General features: G+C 34.9%; 1 protein-coding gene across 1 annotated transcript in view; it reads right to left on the bottom strand.

The window, feature by feature from the left end:
* Positions 1-131: 131 nt before the first annotated feature.
* Positions 132-22,295, bottom strand: part of LOC113234906 (zwei Ig domain protein zig-8-like) — a 53,376-nt gene continuing 31,212 nt past the window's right edge. The window contains exons 3-6 of the mRNA XM_026470427.1: positions 16,613-16,823; positions 15,854-15,953; positions 4,841-4,998; positions 132-631 (exon numbers count right to left, since the gene is read on the bottom strand). Of these exons, the coding sequence (XP_026326212.1) occupies positions 408-631; positions 4,841-4,998; positions 15,854-15,953; positions 16,613-16,823 (693 nt within the window). The 3' untranslated portion in view covers positions 132-407. The remainder of the gene's footprint in view (positions 632-4,840; positions 4,999-15,853; positions 15,954-16,612; positions 16,824-22,295) is intronic.

The raw sequence follows: 22,295 nt of genomic DNA, 5'->3' as shown, positions 1-22,295 counted from the left end.
TAATTTAAATAAATGATGTAGGTTTTTTTCGACTTACACGCTTTATTTTGCCGACCCTAGAATCATATAGCACTAAAATCTTTTAGCCCCAATATAGAGACAGAAATGTTATCTCCGTGATTTTTATTGACGTTCAATAATTTAGATTAGTTACTACGTACAAAAAATGACATCGACGCTACTTGATACTTCTTATTTAAGATTTTTACCTGTATTTGTAACTAATTGAGAAGATTCTAGAGCATTATCCTCCAGATTTTTGCAGATATTAGCGTAAAAAAACTTCACTAGAAATTTTTATTACAGTAATTCGTTTCTTTATACGTTTCAGTTAAATTTAATCTAAGGGCTATTTTTAAACTGTATGCATTTCATGCTAATTATTTATTTTCAACAACGAATGGTGGTCATCTGGTAATAAACCTAAGGATATTTAATTTAAGTTTTAATTTAAAGCTCATGAAGAGACCTGTTAGTATATTTTGTATAGCAACAAAAGTTGCTCTACTTTGATCTACAGTGAGAGCAGCTACAAGGAGAAATGAGGGTAATGGAGCCATCTTCACGGCGATACTTTGCATCGCGGCTGGTCTTTCCCCGCTCACCACGTGGACCACAACAGACGCTGAATCTGCAAACAAAGAAAAATAAATTATAAATATTCTACTTGAAGCGTTGATGTTTATATTACCCCGGACATTTCTTAAACTCCGTCCAAACATTTATTTAACTTTTGACAGCTCAAATTCTAATCAATTAGTGATGTCCTAATGCGTTTCTGATTCGATTTTTTTATAAAAATCAATTTTGTTTAAATCGTGAATGTGAGCGGGTTCAAAAAAAAGATATTGCCTGATTGGGATCGTGACAATTTGTGTACCTAATCAAGAATTAATAATTAATATTAATGAGGATTCAAGTGATGATTCCTGAAAATATAGAGAAGAATCCGACGACTCCTTGTAATAAACAATAACAATTTATTACAATTATTTATAATTTATTTCATTTCATTATAATTTATTAGACAGGTACCAAAATTTATCAACTTGAATAATTTTCGATACATAATCTGTTGGCTCGATAAATAAAAGGACGTCGCTTCACTAAAATTGAAAAATAAAGAGTCCAGAAAGTATTGCATTTTTTGTCTATGGTTGTAAGTCAATAATTACAGAACTTCGGAGGCATGCATGTGTCAAAACTTAAATAAATGGTTGGACGGAGTATAATAGTGGGGTCAAAAAGAGTCGTAACGAGCTACTACTCTATTTGTGATATATATATATATATATATATATATATAATGTAGATAAGAGAATTGTCTTCGAGGGAACGATGTAATGACATTCGTGCAATTGTCAGCGTTCACGTCAATGTCTCCCTCTACGAACATTATTAAATACTCTGTGACAGAGAATAGAATTGCATCTAGAAAGAATTTTTTTATAATATCAAGTGACGGACAAAAGCCATCAGGCGCACGACTGTTATGGACAAGCCTTACTACACGCTTGTCCATAACAGTTGCAGTACCACTTAAGAGCTTTAAATCGCAAAGATCCTTTACGGGCACTGCCACTGCGCCCGTCACCTTAGACCCCTTTTACCCTTCAAAACGGAACACAGTAACGCTGACATTACTGCTTGGCGGCAGAAATAGGTAAGGTGGACGAACTCTTTCACAAGGAATTCTACGGCTACTAAAAACTAAAGAGTTGCTACTGTACATATATACGATATCATCAGTTTAATGTTATTTATTTATCTCAAGGCACATCAACAGTAACGTAGTTAAAAGTTCTTCGACATACCATTAGTACACAAAAAAATGTACATATAAGTTCTGAAGCATGTTTCAACACATTTTTTTATGACATTAAGTGTCAGGCCGAACAAATCGTGCGCCTGATGGCGCGTGATATGCCTACCGCCTATCTGTAATAACTGCAGTTCAACACTTTAAGGCGCATTGCCACCCTGAGACATACAGTTCGAGTCCCATGTGCCTGTAGTTCCACTTTCACACTTACACTTCAAAATCTAAGACGAACTCTTTCACAGGGAGCTTCTACTGCTTCTAAAAAGGCCAATGTGACCACAACTGTAGTTGACTTAAATTGTATATTTTAAATCGACTAAAAGGAGAATGTATAAAATATTTAAAAAATCTAATTGTACACTACATAAAATGATAAAGGCTAATATGAATTCAAAATTTAACACTACATAATTTTATTTATCAACACGAAACCACTAAGGGATGCGGAAGTTGTCCTTGTCACACATATGCCAATTGCTATAATTTTTACTAAATTTGGTTCAAAACGATTCACCGTTTTCATTGGTCATGACGTTATCCCGCATGCTGTATATCAACAGAGTTATCGACCATTGAAATCGAATCCATATTTCAGTTAAACGTCGAAGCAGTATTTTCCGTTTCCCAAACCATTGCGTTAACTGTCCGTGATGGCAATTTAGGCTTACGTCAATAAATAATAACATTACCGGTGGCACAACAATTTTTAGCGCAATGCTCGTTAATGTTTTGGCACATCGACCTAAAGGACGTCTAGAATTCTAGTCCCTGTTATGTAGCAACGGCTACAAAATTGAAATTGTATTATCTAAGTACCGCTTAGACCACTCTATGTCAATAGAAAAAGCATAAACGATAGGTGAAATATCGAGTTCTTAGGTTTTTGCGATTGTTACTCATAGGAAATGAAACTATTTTTCCGGATTTAAATCGCGTATATTTGTTTTTTCAAACAAACCGACGTTTCGGGCCCTTTACAAGTCAACCGTGAACATCGGACCTGTAAAGGGCCCGAAACGTCGGTTTGTTTGAAGAAACAAATATACGCGATTTAAATCCGGAAAAATAGTTTCATTTCCGATAGGTGAAACTCAAAGATAAAAGAATGCCTTAATGTTGAAGTGTCAGTACATCAATCAAGAGTTTTCGGTCTGATTTTGTAATAGAGTGGGAATTTTTATCATTGACAAAAAAAACATTGTTAGTTGACTACGAGTTCACCAACAACAACAATTTATAACAGCGCAATAGACTAATTAACAATACTACAGATGTCTTACAAAAGGCGGTGAGACGGCATGAAACCTCGAAATGTGGTGTTGAAGAACGGATTGTTTTTAATATCTGGTAGACAACACGCCTGTCCATAACAGTTGCAGTGCCACTGTCATACACACACAGAGGAGTACTGCCACTGCGCCCGTGATCCTGAGACATACGTTTATAAGTCCCATGTGCCTGTAATTTCACCAGCACCCTTACTCTTCAAAACTGGAACGCAGTAATGCTCACATTATTGTTTGACTGCAGAAATAGGTGGCAGTATTTCCCTGGACAAACTTTTTCACAAGGACCTCTACTGCTACTGGTTTGGTTTCACTATCTTCCTCATATAAGGAAATCCATATTGAAATCTACTGTAAAGATGTATTATCTAGTTCATCGAAATCTCTTTTCTCAGGGAGATAGAAGAACTATTATATTTGCACAATATTCATATCTTTTAGCATAACGACGTGTATATCGCTGCCAAGCAGTATTAAAATTAAACGGATGTCGTGAAAAGTTGTAAACTGCCCCGCCTCGCTGTTGGCGCAAAGCTGTCGATGTTACTCCAACGTTTCGCCAACTCATTCCGGAGTTATGACATTTCCATTTTATTATTTTATTTGTTTTTGATAAAACATTCAAAATAAGATTTATTTCCAAGCTCCAACTTCAGAGTCTTTCAAACCATATAATTCAGAGTTTTTCAAACCATATAAATGATTATTCAGTGAACAGTGAAAAGAAGCTGGCAATTTATAATCTAGGTTATCGTCCACAGCTCTAGCGTTGCCATCGATATTCCTGTGGGACCTTTATTATCTACGATAGAATCGATCCTGACGTCTAACATTGCGAACTCCACATTTTACCACAAGATGATTTTTAAATTAAAAACCCAGTCGAATGTGGCTGTGAATAAAGAAAACCATATATATTCTTTGGCGACACTAATTACTCAAATGCATGTTATTTTTAGTTAAGAAATTCGTCATAAGTAACACTGAACTTCTTGGTATATATGTAAGTGAATTTAAATCAGCGAAAGGACAATACAAGCAGCTGATAATATCGCAAAGCAAATAGTAGAATTCGACGGGTTTACTCAGGATTCCGAGAATGGGGCGTGGATAAGAGAAATAGTTTAATGCGATAGACAGATATAGGGCGTTGTGGTAGCGAGCGAAAATACATAAAATGGGTGACACTTATTTTATTGTTGGCCGTAAAGAGTGAAAAACCTAGTTTTATGGGGTTATGTACTACGCCAAATGGAAACTCAATTTGTTTTACACGGAAACTACTTCATAGCTTTTCATTATTGGTAAGCTTATAATAACAAAATAAGATACAGAAGCTACGTGACGACCAATATTAAGTATAACATAGACCACGTCGTTTAGCATCTGTTGAAAGGTGTTTTCATTAATCAAGAGACCATTTTGATTATTGTTTTTTTTATCATACCACGTGACGGGACTATCCATACCAGTTGCAGTACCACTCAGAACTTTGGGGCATTTCCACTGCCACTGTCACCTTGAGACATAAGTTGACAAGTCCCATGTGTCTGTAATTTCACACGCGTACCTTTCAAAACGTGAATGTAGTAATGCTCACACCGCTAGGCGATCGAAATAGGTAAGATGGCAGTACTTCCTTGGACGAGCTCTTTCGCAAGGATCTCTACGGCTATTAGTTAAAGTAAATGTAAAAAACTAAAAATATAAGTAAATGAGTATCGTTACTTACCAGAGCTACTAGGGGCACAAGTGTAATTACCAGAGTCCCTTGGTGAGGCTCTGGCGATGAGAAGTCGGCTGGTACGAGTTCTTTGTTCAGTTTCCACGCTAATACCGCCTCGAAGAGCGTAGTTCACCACATTGTTCCCGCGATACCAGTATATGAAACTGTTGAATAGAAAAAAAATGCTTATTTCTTTTTTTAATTAAAAATTCTAAATTAATAACAATTTTTGCAATGGTGAATTTAATGACACATTTTGTTTGTATTATTGAAGATATTTGTCGATTTTTAAATACAATTTTCTATCGTTTACAATATTGTAAATTTTGAAAATAGCGGAATTCCTAATTACACAGATAGATTACTGAAATGGCTTAAGACGTTACACGTTTCCATGCAGTTATATCCCAATTCACTAATGTATTTATTATCACACAATTTTAATCACTTTAGAGATGTAATAAAGGCAAAACTAAACTTTTTTCTTTAAAAATTGTATCGATAAATAAATAGAAGATGACTTCGACGGCCCAACGGTTTGCTGTGTTAACGGTAGTTGAGATCCAATGGTAGGTCTAATTTAGGAAATGATCTTTTTTAAGTGGTTCTGTTTTGTGTGAAAGTGAATACCGTTGTTCTGGTACAGGGAATTCCTTAGTTTGAGTATAGGTAATTGATATAGCTGTCTGGTACATTTTATGATTTTTTTTCAATTTCGGATCCTCATCATCGATTAAAGTGGTATGTGAAACACAATCTAGTTTGAATTGGCTTGCTTTTAGACGAGAATATATCAGACAATTCTTGTTGTTATCGCCTAACCGAGGTGTTAGAGCAGAAGTGGGCCAATTTTACTGGTATAAAATATTCGAAACGAAATAAAGAAAGTAGCAGCGTGTTTTGTCTGTGTGTAGGCCCACGACGCCGTATATAGACGCACACATTAGCTTAAAGATGCGTGTGACGACTAGCGTTCTGCAACACGAGTGCATCGCGAGATTATGCGAGTGTGTGCAAGTCGCGCTGCTACGTTTGTATGGAGTTGCCATACTTGTCTTTTTATACTGCGTTATGGGTAAGATTTCGAAATGTACACGAAAAACTATAGGTTACACATACGCAATATTCTAATTTGTATCAAAGTATATATATCTTCCTGGCGCAAGGATCCACTTCAATGATCCAATTTTGTAATATAATTGTATTATAGGAGACGCTATCTCCACGCATTTAATATTATTAAGTAATTTTGTGTCATGTACAAACTGCGACTCATGCAAGTAATAGGAATAGACATATATTCGCACAACCAATCATCTTTTTTTGGCCATTTATACTACAGGGTCAAGACCATATGAACCTTGACACTTAATACTCGTATTTAAATTTAGTTTAAAATCAGTCTTATGCACAAGAGTACTTTATTTTAATTCAAAAAAGAAATTGTATAGTTTTGACAATACATCAGAAAAATCTGACTTCTCGGGTTCGTCTGACTTTGTTGTGTCGACTGAATTTCCTACAAAATTTGTAGTGACTTCTGGGTCTACAACGTTTATGAGTGGTCCATTCCACCAACTAGACAAACGTATATAGTAGTGAACATTCTTCAATTTTATGTTATTTACCATAGCACAAAAGTCACATACTCCATCTTTATGCTTATATTTAAAAGCAGATTTGAATTCGTAGTATCTGTGCCATTTAAAAAAATCGTAAAGTTTGTTTTTGTCCATAATAATGGCGGCAATCTCATTTGCTAGTGTCGTCGGGTCAAAATCGCGTGCATTTAAATATGATCCATCTGGTAAGAATCTAAAAAAAATCGATTTCTTTATTATTGTAACTATATAACATTATCGAGTCAAGTTTCGAGTGTATAATATAACTCCGATGTTTTACGGGACTATTAACGTCAGAATTGTAAGAGTCAGTGCTATGTTGAGACAAATTGACGGTTCTGAGTAAATCTACAATTACAAAACATATTAGATATTAACCTTGTATAGTTGGCTCCACCATAAACCACTGGCACCGCGTAGTGATCTATAGCATGCAATACCTTTTCAGTAACATAATCTTCGCAAAGCCAGTCTTCGAATGCCAAATAAAAATAATAATCCTCTATTATCGCATAGCATCCGTTGTTATTGTAATTTGGACATTCAATATAACCACATCCATAAATGTCCAGTTTCATTTGATATAATAACAATCTCTCTTGTAACATTTCAACATATCTAATACGTCTGTTATTTGCTCTACAGTTCGTCATAATCCATGCAACTGCAAATTTCTTGGATTTTAATTCAATTATAATATTTTGTTTTATTGGTTTCATCGCCGTGATTTTCATCCAATTCATATTTGTTTGTGGTCCCATTACATCGCCTAATTTATTCGTAACTACAATAAACGGTATAGAAATTTCCGAATCTAATTTGTACGTCCAGGTGAAATTGAAATATTTATCAAATTGATTCGATATTGTGTTTGTGGCTGCAGAGTTTTTAGCATAAAAAATATACTTCTGATTTGTGTTTCGTGACAATGGTAAAATCGTAGGTGGTCGTATATTAACGACATTAAATAATATAACATCGAAATTTGTAATAGCTATACCTAAAAGAGATTTACTGGTGGCCACGTAGCAGTTAACAAACTTACATTTACGGTTATAAAAGGCTTTTTGTCCATATTCAATATCTTCTATTAGTATGTCATCATCTGAAGGTAACCACTGCAGTGCGTAAATTAAGCTTTCATTTTTTTCACTGTTTGCCTTTGTTGACAAGAACACTATGAACAAAGTAATTTTTTTCATATTGTTATTTCTTTTTTCGTTTACTACAGTCACCATATTGCTTTTATCAACTACTACACTACTTTTTACAACTAGAATTAAATTAAATCTCAGTGAATTTAAGTTTTATTAAAAATAACAAAGTATGTTTAATTTAAATTAATCTACGATGCAATGAAAAATTAGATATGAAACAATTTTAGATTACACCGTGATAACTGTTACAATAAATAGTCAATGCTATTATGAATTCTGTGAATAACTGGCGACTATACAACCACAATAAGTTACCTCTTCTATTACAAAAATCAACAAAAACACAATCAGGATGAGGAGAACAATGGAATATCAAGTTGAAAGCACGGACTATATATTATTATAGTTTTAATTACATCCTTATTATTCAATTAATAACTTATTATCATTTGCTTGAGCAACACAACGTATTTAGTATGGTTCAACAACCAAGGTGATGGTGATGGACTTTCGAATACCCTTTTTCTTATGATACCAGGTGACGGGACGAATTTTTTTTTTTTCGGACCATAAAAATATCCATAACATATTTGTAAAAGTACTTCGTAAAAGGTAAGTAGACAAACAGTACAAACAGAATTTTAAGCTAATTATATTAAAAATTGGACTACGTCCTTGACTTTCTATGTCCAATATTTTAAGATAGGACAATTATTTTTTTTTTTAACCAACTTTAAAAAAGGAGGAGGTTCTCAATTCGAATGTATTTTCTTTTATATGTATGTTACGCGAGTATTATGATTTGTGAACATATTTTAATGATTCTTTTTTATAGGAAAGAAGGTACCTCAGCATTGGTCCCATTTAAATTTGAAGAAAATATTCCACCTCTTAGGGTGGCAAACTAGGGGATGAATCCGGTTTCACAAACTTACCGGTAACCGATTGCAATAAAACTTGGCAAATAGATGTAATTCATTGCCTCAGTGGCCGAACGGTTACCATGCCGGACTGCCACGCAGAGATCCTGGGTTCGATTCTCGGGCCGGGAGAAATATTTCTACGGCATACATTTATTTCTCCCGTGTTGAGTTTGGGTGTAATTTGTGGTTGTCTATTTGTGTTTCCATGGCACCCGCGATACAGGATGTCCCAAGTGCGGGACTATGACTGTGAAAAAAAATCCACGATCTTTTGAGGTCTAGTTTTTTTTTTTCATAAAAATGTATTTATGATGGCAAGTGACCGGACGGACAGGGTTTTAAATTGCAAAGATCTTATGGGCACTGCCACTGCGCTCGTCACCCTGAGACATAAGTTGACAAGTCCCATGTGCCTGTAGTTTCACGAACAAGCCGTAATGCTCACAGTGTTTGGTAGCAGTAATAGATAAAGTGGTAGTACATCGCTCGACTAACACTTTCACAAGTAGCTCTACCGCTATTTTCCCTTGATAGCATTTAAAATGCTGTCAAAATTTTACCTTCCACGACTCAATGGACTGGAAGTTGTACATACCAGCTCCCATAAACATGATCGATGCCAGCAGCTTGGCAGTCCCAGCAGCATTCTAAATGCATTATTATATTGCACGCGCTGGTATTGTTATATCTCATCATAGGCTACTCAAAACGATTGGCTGTAAGCTTTAAAAAGCGTTATTTAACACGTTATATAGCAATTGCTAACTTCTTAAGGTTTCGAGAAATTAATTACCAAATCTCTCCATTATCTCTATCTCTATCTATTTTATTACATCTAGACATTTTATAGTATAGTATTAAATAATGTCATGAAACCAAAAAATGTGTTCGATCTTTGTATTAATAATTATAACAAACTAGTGGAGTAATTTCACATAAAAAATAATTGAATATCAACTCAATAAAATTTTAAATACAATGAATAGCGACATCTCTAGCCAGGGTTGGAAGCTGTAAAGATATCTAACCGGGTGACGAAATACTTAAGATTCCTCATAGATGGCGCTACGGCTAAAAAGTCGTTGAAAAAACCAAATACAAAGACACGACAACAAACACATGGAGAAATTCGTGAGGTCCGCTGGTTCGTTCCATGGCTTAGTTGGCGTAGCGTTTGGCACTGTTTGCTAGGAGACGTCGATTCAAATCCGGATCGAAGGGATTTTTTTCAAGTCTAAATCTTTGTATTAATAATTATAAAAAGTGTAAATTTAAAAAAATGTTGAAAGATCATTATATCACAAATTTTTGTTGAATAGTTAGTAATTATATTATTTAAATATTTTTAACCACATTGAGTGTCAATTTGTAACTTTTTGCTTAATTGAGACTCGTCTCGATCCTGGAGTTAAACTGTATTATATTGTTTAGTACGACTAAGATTAGTTAAGTATATTGCACCCCTTTTTAATTATAATAAAAATAAATAATAAGATCCTTTACAACATGGACGTAATTCACAATACTGGCGAAAATTAATTATTTAAATAACAATGTACAACTTAAGGTTCCGGATCGAATAATGTAACGCACACACAACGCACACACTCAACATAGCCCCGCACTAGGGAAAACCTGTGTCGCGGGTGCCATGGACACACACATAGACAACCACAAATTACACCCAAACTCACGAGAGAAATAAATGTAGGCTATACCAATATTTCTCCCGGCCCGGGAATCGAACCTGGAACCTCTGTCTGGCAGTCCGACATGGTAACCGTTCGGCCACGGAGGCAGTCAATAACTTTTTACTTTTTGTAAATAACTTTTTTCCATAAAAATTGTAAGTTAAGTTCAATAGTTTTAAAGTGGATTATTATTGTATATTAAATTAAATTCAAATTCAAGTACCCAACCTGCCACTTTGAAACCCGAGGGGCGGCAACCTGCTAAGGGAAAAAGAAATCCCCTTGTGCCTGTCTCTGAGTTGCAATACCACAGAGGCAGATGCGCCGGTGCGACGAAGACGGCTTCACAAAAGTGGAGAAGAAGAAGAGGAAGCCCACCAGCCGTAACCAGTGTGACACAGCACAGTACCAAACTTCCTGCTGCGTCCGGCCACACCGACGACGCTGCTGTACCTGTCGCGGCAGCATTACTTCACGAAATCTGAGGTGATAGTGGAGTACATGGACATGAAGCCAAATATACCCTGAGGGTCAAGCGGTTGGAGTCGCATCTCTACGTGAATTTCAATTCGTTTGTGGTGAGAGTACTGACCGAACATCTGTCGACCTTCATGAAGGAAGAATTTTGGCCGAAAGGTGTTTTATATGGGCGGTCGCGGCCGCGGCCGATTACCTGATACCAGATTGCGCCACACGTCACCGACAAGTGCAATTCGTGTAGATTAGTTAGAAGTAGTGTTTTATTATATTGTATGTACGCTAGCCCTTATGGTAAATAAAAAAAAAAATGCCATTATTTAAGTATAGTGTATCTTAAATCCATGAACTCTTTGAAGTTTACGTTTAATTAACATAAAGGTAAACAATCATGAGTCGTTAAATGTTATGTATGGTAATTAAATAAAACAATCTTGAAACTAAACCTGAGCTATTAGAGCGAATTTAGGAGCTAAGTTGGCTTTTATTGTTTCAAGACTTAACACAAATACGTATTGCCATTTATCTGGACTATACAGTAGCAACTAAGAATTGTTTATGGAAATCTCATAGGTAAACTCGAATTAAACAGAATTCTGTTAAAGTGGTAATGCATATCATGATACTCAGGACAACAGCAATTGTCGAGATCAAGTATCATCAAAAGGAAAGAGTAAGTCCAGGGAAGTACTACCATCATTAGTAACAGTAGAGGTCCTTGTGAAAGAGTTCGTCGAGCAGTAATGTGAGCATTACTGGGTTCCGGTTTAGAAGGGTAAGAGTGCTGGTGAAATTACAGGTACATGGGACTTGTCGTGTTAAGGCTCTGGATGACGGGGAATAGTGGCAGTGCCCATAAGATGTTTGCGACTTTTAAGCTCCGAATGGCATTGCAACTGTTATGGATAGGCGTGTCGCTTACCACCGCCTGGTGGTACGACTTGTTCGTCCCGCCACTTGGTATCATAAAAAAAAAACACCTATTTATGCTGTCAAGCTGTAATGTGTTATTTTCGGCGCTCTGATTTCGAAGGGCAAGGGTGCTGGTGAAACAAAAGACGTGGGACTTGTCAACTTTATGTCTCAAAGTAACTGACGCAATGGCAGTCTTAAAGCTCTCAGTATAGCAGTTTTGACGAGGTCTCATACATTTAGACTGGGTAGCTTTTTAGCTAACTTCTCACTGTCATTATTATCATCATACAGGTGGAGATATGTATTAAGTAAGTCAGTTTTTTTACTATCTTGGTTTACTTTGTGTATTCTATTTCTACTATCTAGCAATTTCTTCCTCAAAGCAGCACTGCTGCTATACCAGATTAAATGGGAACAGTTAGCTCAAACACAGTTACAGGAGACTTAAAGTCCTTTGTCTTACGACCGCTTCATTTGCGATATGCAAGATGCTTCTTCAGTATATAAATGCATAAGCCTGATACAATATGATTTATTGCTGGTTTAAACGCCATCACATAACTGTCTAAAACGACATTACTAACAAATTCCTTGCAAACGATGGCCACGTTTTTTCAGCTTTTGATCCACTGATTCCGTTAATACTCGTAGGTTGCTCGGAAGCTCCTATTAATCATCGAGATTTCTTTTTCTAAAGGATATATTTAATAGTCCGCTGATGGCCTTGAATTTGGCACCAGACAAACGACGAGCTGTAGGCTCTTAACCCGTATTATAAGGTAAGTAGTGTGCTTGAGGGCGATCAATTGGCCAGGGATCTTGGTTTAGGAAGCTACGGGAGCCTTAGGGCAGCAGGGCGTACTTTCCAAGAAAATTATTGTTTCCCGTTAAAAACAAAATGCTCCAAATTCGAGCGCAGAAAAATGTTCATTTTGAAGTACAACAAATTTAATATGTATTTTGCCAACCCTTCTCTGCCTAAGCATAAATTTGAAAACTTCTCAGAGTGCTTCACTCGGGTATTCGCACTTTGTAATTTTTGATTTTATAACCAGTTCTTTTATTTTAGTTCTTTTAAGCACTTCCACAACGAAAGAAATAGACATTTTCAAAAGTTTTTGTATTATTTTATAGGTCTTCTTTTAACATAGCCTTTTTAAAGAAACTTGTACTCTGATTTTAATTAAATGTTCAAGTTTTTGTAAGTACAAGTAAAATGATTGCATGTACCGAGTTTTACAAGAATTTAACGCAAGTCTACGCAAAATTTAATATATTATATTTCAATTTCATTCATAATAAACTTAACAATTATTATTGTATCTGGGTTTTTATGAGAAGCTTCGTGTTTCAAGTTCTCGATGAAATCTATTTAAGAAACAAACTCTCCTGGTCTATATAGATATTAAGGCTTTCGTGGTTATTCACTAAATGATTATCACTAATTTCAGGCTTATTACCACGGTATGACTTCTTTTCATTTTACCGATATTTCGCAACGCTTGCATGCTCCATGGTCACGGGTTGACTCTCCTGGTCTGTCTGTTGTCTTTTGGATTGTGCTACATACAACAAATCTACGATGAATTCCTTAATTGAAGATTCTTTGGGTTGACTGTCAGGCACTTTAATAATTTATTTATATCATCATCATCATCAGGCCGCACCAACCAACTACTAGGTACAGGCGTCTTCTTTATGCGCCAATTTACACGGTTCTGTGCCATTCGAATCCAGTGCGATCACGCAAATTTGATATCGTCAGACTATCAGGTGGGTGGTCTACCTACGGAACTTTTTAAAGAAAAATATATGTACGGAAGTAAATCAATACATCCTAACAGTTTTACTTGAGAGTAAATCCGAAGGTCGATGGCGGATCGTACACATTTCAAAACCATGTGTTTTTATGAAATTCTGGAATGGTTTTCAAAAACACAGGATTGACGTTTCACTTTGTTTTCAACTGAAAACAAAGAATGAAAGAATGATAACTCGACTGAGATTTATTTTAAGCGATGATCTAAAAGTGTGCCATTTTAATCGAAGTAAGGTTTTCCTCGATCGTAGTTAAGAGCAACCAATTTATTTGTTTCCTACCGAGAGATGTTTTCATTTATTGGTGCACTTGAGAGCTTTAGTGGAAGCAATAAAAATAATCGACATATTTATTTTTGTTTGGTATCAAGTTTTCTGTATGCCATTGCATTACCTCTACAGATATACTATCAACTTTCTTCGAAAATCTTACGTTATTTATACAGCCTGTAATAACAAGTGTGGCCATATTTCAGCTGGTGGTGGTACTGTGGATGATAAAAAAAATATAAATAAAAAACAACTATATATCTGATATGTATCTGATAATATACATATTTGTCGTAATGGTCGTACTCAGCTTTCAAAATCGAACATTCGCTACTAATTGTTGTGTCTCCACTGGTGACATTATGTATTAAAAAAAAACCTCGATAGCTCGTTGATAGCTGCGGGGCAGGGTGAGGTTACACCCACCTTCAGATCAGAATCTCCAACCCGTTTAGAGCACTTAAATTTATGTTATAATATTTCGTGACCACAGATGGTGAAATTACAGGAATATGAGAATTGTCAACTTATGTCTCAGGGTGACAGACGCAGTGGCAGTGCCTCTGCGATCTTTGCGATTTAAAGCTCTGAGTGGCACTGCAACTGCTTTGGTCAGGCGTGTCGCTTACTATCCGGCGTACAACTTGTTCGTGCTGTCACTTTGTATCTCAAAAAATGGTGTTACCACGACTTTGCTTTCATACAATTCACATACTGTGGTACACAGCTTCAACAAAACTATCATTTATAACTGGGCGGAGGCGCGGACAGTCCATACTCAGAAAATATGAAAAAGTGATACAGTTTTAAGTTCGAATGCAACGTAATGCCAAAATTGTCGATGTTTGTAACTGTAACTGCGTCTGTGGCCGAACGGTTACCATGTTGGACTGCCACGCAGAGGACCCAGGTTACATTCCCAGGCCGGGAGAAATATTTGTACGGCCTACATTAATTAATTTGTGTTTGTCTATGTATGTCCATAGCACCTGCGACACAGGGTTTCCCTAGTGCTATGTTGAGTGTGTGCATTATTATTATATTATTGTTTATTGTTGGCGGATCTGGCGTAGCGTATCCTACTATATGTAGGATTTTGGGAAGGTTTAGAAAACGGAACTGCGCGCTAATACATAAATTATATCTTGATGGTAAATGAACTCCAATAGATGCATTACCATACTACTACTACTACTACTACTACTACTGTTTTATATATTAATATAAATCTAAAAGAACGCGTTTGTCCACGGGTAGTAATCTGTGGCAAATGCGTTCTTGACCAGCAGGTCAAGATATGAAGTGCTAAACTGAATATATGTAGTCAATAGATATCTGATTGCTTGCATACTGTTTGTGTGGAGATTCAAAATCATCAAAATCATTATTTTTTTCCTGAAATTGTTTATTATCATAATAAATATGACCGGTCACCAGCTGAATTATGATCGCATCCTTTTGCCGCACCTTATATGATATCATAATATACAGTGTGTGTGTTTTAAACGATGGTATGGGGAGATCTGAAAAGACTGGGAAAAACTTTATGAAATGTTATCAAGGTCTCGATTTCTTCTTCCGATACAATGAAACGATCCTTACAAGCAGTAAGAAAAAAAATAGAAAATATAATCATTTTTATTGACAACTCACTCTTGACGAAAAATTTACTATGCCAAATTGTTTTCACAAAAAATAACCTAATGTTTGTTATAATAATTAATACAAAGACCGAACACTCAGAAAAAATTCCTTCAATCTGACCGGATTCAAACCGACGTCGTCTAGCTTACCGTGCCAGACGCTATACCAACTATTTTTATTAAAATTATTTTTATTTTTAATAATTAAATTTTTTATTAAATTGATATTCTATTACTTTTTGTGAAATTACTCCACTAGTTTGTTATAATTATTAACACTTAGAAAAAAATTATATTAATAATTATAACAAACTAGTGGAGTAATTTCACAAAAAATAATTGAATACATAATAAAATTTTTAAATAACCTAATGGTTTCTACAACAGTGTCTTTGTATCTCCTATGGTTTCGGATTTCCCCTTACTGTCCTTGTTAAGAAAACACAGTATATAAAGTAATCATAACACATAATAAATGCCTGTGTCCAGGAAATAAAACTAACCTTGGGGGATCGGGTGCGTGTCTCGCAATGCAAGTGAGATTGATATCGGAGCCAGCTCGAACAAACAACTCCGGTCCCGATAGGATTTCAGCTTTTGATACTGAAACAAAACAAACGTTTTTTGTAGCGGTAGAACATTTAATAACGTCTCTATTTTGTCCTTTGTAACGAAAATGTGATTGTTCTTATGAAAATAAACAACTGATGTAGAATTTTTTAAGCACAATAAGTAAATGTTTTGTTTGAAAAATATTTCCTTCAAAATGTGTCGGGTTGATCGAAAATTTGTTCAGGAAACAATATTTCTTTTTAATTAAATTTTGTTTCGTTGATGTTGTTTGTCAACATTATTTGTAGGTCTACGAACTAAAACATGGTCGCACCTTTTTGTTACAGACTGTATAACACAGAAATAGAGGAAAATCTGTGAAAATCTAGTAACTGCTCTGTCATGACAAACCAAAACACTGCAAGTGTTTACCCAGTACAGTGTTTTATAATTTCATTACTATGAGAATCATCCATCTGCTATCAAGGGAAAATAAATTTATTTGTATTGCAATAGCAATAGCTTATTTTGCTTAGTCAATTATAATGGATTTTTTTAATATTCAGGATACAAAGAAAGTTAAATGTATCTTTTATGTATTAATCACAACCACAAAAACCGAGCAATTCTTTTAGCAGTTTTTTCTCACAATGCTGATTTTGATATTACAATGGTAGTACTGTATCTTAGTATAATGTATAGATTCTTACCTACTACAGTGAGCCGAAATGCCAAACTAATCTTGGGCTCCGTTGAGACTTGACACTCGTAAGCACCGGAATCTCGTGGCTGCGCCGGAGCTACCCTTAGCGTCCAAATATCAGATCCATCCGTGTGCAGCGCCGCAAATCGCGCGTCACTGCTGTACGTGTGAACGCCCACTGTCAAGATATGTAGATCTCGTTTGCGGATCCATGAGACCTGATGACAACAAAAACAATTTCTCTTTAATTTTTTTGCTTTAGAGAAGCATTTTGGTTTTATTAAAAAGCCAAAGCAAATACCTAAAACGTAACCTGACTTTCTAAAGGAAAAGTTGATTCTGTTTTTTTTAACCGACTCAAAAAAAGGAGGAGGTTCTCAATAGGACTGTACTTTATTTTGTATGTATGTTACTCCGGCTAATATAATTTGTGAACCGATTTTAAAGATTCTTTTTTGTTGGAAAGTGGGTACCCCAGTATAGTCCCATTTAAATTTGAAGGAAATATTTCACCTATAGTGATGGCAAACTAGGGGATGAATCCGGTTGCGCACACTTTCCGGTAACCGATAAAACTTGGCAAATAGATGTAATTTCACAAACTTTTGAGGTCGATTTTTTTTATTATCTGCTTTAGGGATTTTTGTAAGTGTTCTTGGGTTACGCTTTTGAATAATGGGTACTCGACACCAGCCCCATACGTTTAAAGAGTGTTTGGTAGATTATCCATCGAGCTATCATCCACTTCTTCATTCGGAAAATTTAGAATACAGACTGGGTATTTGTGATGATATTTGTTTTGCAATTTAAAACCCACTTTATTGTGTTGACTTATGGGCTATTCATGGAACTGTTTCGTGATTTTTTTCAATTTCAATTTCAGGGCGATTTGCACTCGCTTTGCTGAAGCGTTTGAGCGTTCTAAGCTCTTTGACCCGTTGATTGAGGCGTTACTCAATATCAATCGTTTGTGTTAACAAAAAGTAAGCATACACGTAGGACCATTGCTGTTGAATGAATTCATCTGCGCTGCGTAATTCAATAAATGTTTAATATAAATAAACGAAACGCTAAATTCATTTACAGACGAATTGATTTCTTAATTCAAAACGATTGATTCATTTAAACGTTGGCTTTGAAAATCAACAATAATAAGACTCAGAATGATTAAGTAAATATTGGTTTTAATAATAATAATATGCCAGACAACCAATTACCTTATTTTATTCATTTATTTACTCATATTACAATAATTTATTACCCAGGTACTTGGCACTCTTAAACCTAAAGGGTTTGAGTGTTGCTCTATTCGTAATATACACATAATCATACATATAAACAAAATTTTGTTTAAACAAGGATATAAGTAATACGAATAAACGTACACATAAAACAATAATAACAAAGAAAAAAAACAATATCGTAATATTTAACAATCTCAATAAATTAAATATAAATAACTGTACAATATAATATTTTAAAAATCTTTAAATTGAAACAAAAATAAAAACTAAATGACGCGGTAGTTCTATAAAATATCGCGTTCTTTGAAAGCAATCACAGTCCGGTGGTTCGGCGAAACCAGGTCCCTGGACTATGAGTACCGGAGCAACGGAATTTACTCCGGGGCACTACCTAGAACACCCACACTAGAACCAATTCAGAAAAGTTATTTTCCTAAATTGGTCTTACCGGGGATATACCCCTGGACTTCATCATCCAAGACTCACAGTGCAAACCATTGTGCTACCTTAGTCTTACTACTATGATGTTCATTTATTTTTTGTGAAATTACTCCACTAGTTTGTTATAATTATTAATACAAAGAAAAATTCCTTTGATTTGACAATCGTCAATCAATCGAAAAATCTAGGGCCACCGTTCTATAAACTGAGTCTGAGATAGAGTCAACGGACCTTACAAATTTTTCTAAGTGTTTGTTACATATCTTTTGCATTGGTTTTTTCTGTGAGAGACCTTTGACCTTATGTGCCCTTAGTTTGGCATACAGACACAGGTCCGAGTCATGTCAAATCGAAGGAATTTTTCTTTGTTTTCGATCTTTGTATTAATAATTGTGATTATGATTGTCAGCAAGCTCTGGTGAGTGTCAATTGATGACTTAGAAAAGATAGTGACCCAAAAATTCTCCATGCGATCTACGTAATAGTAAAAGTCCATCTGTTCCCTAAAGATGGAAGGAAGTGTTATTTGGGAAACTAAATAAAAAATCGAAGGTCGATCGTTTTCCTTTTCACGACCGTTCCTTTCTTTGTAATTTGATTTATACAGAACTCACACAATCGTTTTTCCTATTGTTAAGCCTTGTTCTTTTCTGTATTACTTGAAATCATTGCTTGAAGTAATTAATATTAAACTATATAAATAATAATAATTCAAATTCAAATTCAAATTCAAAAACTTTAATTCAGATTTCATCCATATTGGTTAGTATAACAAACAAAAACTTACATACTAGTGTTAGAAAATACAAATTCATAAATACGTGCTGGGTTTAGGACATACATGTAATTTAGTCCAGTGTTCAAAAAATGAACCCTGGACCCTGCCAGCAACAATACCCACAATGCTATTACCGCTGCCACGAACTCTGCGCATCAAGGATGCCGCTCTTTTTCTCATTATGGCGGCAAATCCGTCTACATGAGCATCGGCGAACATTCCTGACGGGCTACAGAATCGCGGCAGCCGCAACAACATCCGGAATATATTGTTATATATAACTCTTAGAGAGTTGATAGCTTTCTGAGTGTAGTTGACCCACAGGCTGCAGGTATAAAAGTAATAAAATAAATAATAATAGTCGGAAGAGCTTGTTGCACTTAACCAATTTGAGTTTGTAACGAAGTATATTTCTAACCGTAATAAAATTTACAGACTGACACTAGTAACTTTTGACCTTGGAATGATGATGTGTCAACTTTATGAATGAAATATTGTCGTAACTCAGAATTGGGAAAACACAATTTGAAAAGTGGAAAAAAAAACTGAATGGATCTTATAGTGAATAGTATGATTATTTATGTTTATACATATGTACTATACTAAATAATCTATTTATAAACGGGAATTGATTCTTATAGAGAAATATTGGTTTCGGGCACCACAAGACCGGGAGAGTTGGCGTGTTCGTGGGGAGGCTTATATCCAGCAGTGGATGCGTGTAAGCTGATAATGATGATGATGTAGTTATTTAAGAGTTTATATAAAACACAAGAATCAATATAATTTCTTCTATTGCGTAGAGATGGAACCTTGAAAACATTACAAGAGGTTTTATAGTCAATATATTTAATTCTAATACGAAAACAGACATTTTTGATAAATTTCTTTTGCACTTTTTCTAATGCATCAATATGCATGTTATAGGCTAACAAATTACACTTCCGAACTTCCGAACGAAACGAAGAACACAAAAGATGAGTACAAAGTTTTAACAGTAACGGCCTTACGGAAAGGCCGCCGTAATACGTAGAATGAAACCGAGTAATTTAAAGTTTTTAGAAATAACGTTAATTTGAAATTAATAAAATCTAATAACAATCATCCTCTCTAGGAGCTCTTGTCGATGTAGCCTTCTTCACTCTTCACGGTAAATAGCCGAAGTTACCTTGAAAATTCATAATAAAAATTCAAATTAACTTTATTTTATGTTTAAGTAAATAACACTTGAAATCGCTATATTGATTAAATTCTACCGTTCCGTACCGTTCTTACCGTATTCGTAAGGCAGATTCCCCCGAGAAGAATGAGCAAGAAACTCTAGGGGTTTCTCTTTGTAAATATAGATTTTAAAACATTCATCATTTACAATATTTATTTCAAACATCTTAAATCGAAAATATGGCGAATATAAAAATATATACATATAAAATGGCAGAATATGCGTGATAAACCTCCCCGTGACAATATTGAAAACAGTTGATAAATCTAAGTTAGCTTATTTAATTATTGTTGAATTATTGTTATACATCTTGAAGAACAAGGACAACGATATAAAATTGCGTATATAGCTATCGTTGTCGTTTAATCATTGCAGCGAAAACGATGAAACAAAAAATGACAAAGCTTCACCTGTTTATTTGTTAATTATCACGGAAAAGAGAAAAGAATGGAAATGAAGAATCAAAATGGCATCAACATTTGTATCAAAACCGGTCTCGCCACTCGCACACGTTTGAAAACGTAATCTTACATTAGTGCTAAGATACCATAATTTTGATTAGTTAAAAATTATCAAACGATAATAGACAATAATAAAAAACATTTGGTAAAAAAAATTCAAACTTATTTGGATCTAATAAGGTTTTATTATTACTAGTCACATAAAAACTAAGAATCCTATGAACATAAACTTAGAACAAAAACAAAAAGTTGACAATCTACAGATCGGGATGAGACATTTAATTGATATCGACATTATGTTTAATAACTAGCGGAATATTGAACTAGGCACTGCTTTATACTTGCAATAATTAGGGTTAATCACGGAGTATATGGAAAGGGCATTTAAAGCAATTTCTACGAGAACTAGCGTAGCTGACTTTACACGCACACATTTTTTACTAAATACGCATAAGGTTTTGCTCCACGCAAATATTAATTGATATTAGCTACGTAGGCGTGTGCTTGTACGTAGCTACATGCTACAATCACAGTATTAATGATTTACTATACTATCATCGTACTTTCAATAACCTACTAGATTTCAAGTCAATCCGATTGCTGGAAGGGTTGAAACATTAAAACACAGTCATCATAAATATCTGTATTCTCCCTGAAATATGATATATTTGTTTAACAATTACCTCTTTCTGAACTGGCAGAACATGACTTAACCTATAGCGTGATACTTATTTCCGAAAGCGAAGAAGCGAATCATTTGTTTCATGAAAACTTGAGGAAAAATAACTGACAATGCTTCAGAAACGTTTTCACATTTAGATGTGGTCTATAATTTGTGAAGGCGACTCTGAGTTTCATGTCCACCTGATTAACCACATGATTTATTTGTTAATGAATTTTTCGGTTGTTATTCACATGTATATAATTTAATGTGATGTCATATAATGCCTATAGTAAATGGTGCTACATTTAGTAGGTACCCAGCTTTTACTGCCTGTTGCTTCAGCCCATTTCTCCTTTAAAAAGGATCCGGCGGGAAACTAAAAAAAATCAATACAAAAACTGCAAATGTAAATCATGCCTGTGACAAAACTAAGAACTCAAACGGATGAAGGTGACGTATAATAAGCAAGTAGGGAGGAATCATGTAGATAAGGGAAAGAAAAATCTCCAATCTCATAAAGTCTTCATTTGATACTCCACGAGCTTACGTGCATTGTAAAATTATCAATGTAATACGTCTTCCGTCATCCTCTTCTATCTATACTTCGTTTTTTTCCATTAATATATCGTTTTTATTTAAATTGAAAATTAAAAAAACTATTGCGAGTATTGGGACCAAACAGTTAAGTAATCAAAATTGTTAGCTTATAAATACCTATAAACAATTCATGTTTACACATTGGTACCGCTATAATAAAAAAAATGTTGAACTAAACCAAAACCGGGTTTCTAACTACAGAGTTTCTACATATCGTATATAATTTGATTACAACATGCGGATCCAGTACCAAGTGTAATACGACGCTAGTGCAAGCAATTCA

Source organism: Hyposmocoma kahamanoa, unplaced genomic scaffold, assembly GCF_003589595.1.
Source record: "Hyposmocoma kahamanoa isolate Upper Pololo Valley unplaced genomic scaffold, ASM358959v1 86, whole genome shotgun sequence".
NCBI lineage: Eukaryota > Metazoa > Arthropoda > Insecta > Lepidoptera > Cosmopterigidae > Hyposmocoma > Hyposmocoma kahamanoa.
This window is presented reverse-complemented; position numbering and strand designations above follow the sequence as displayed.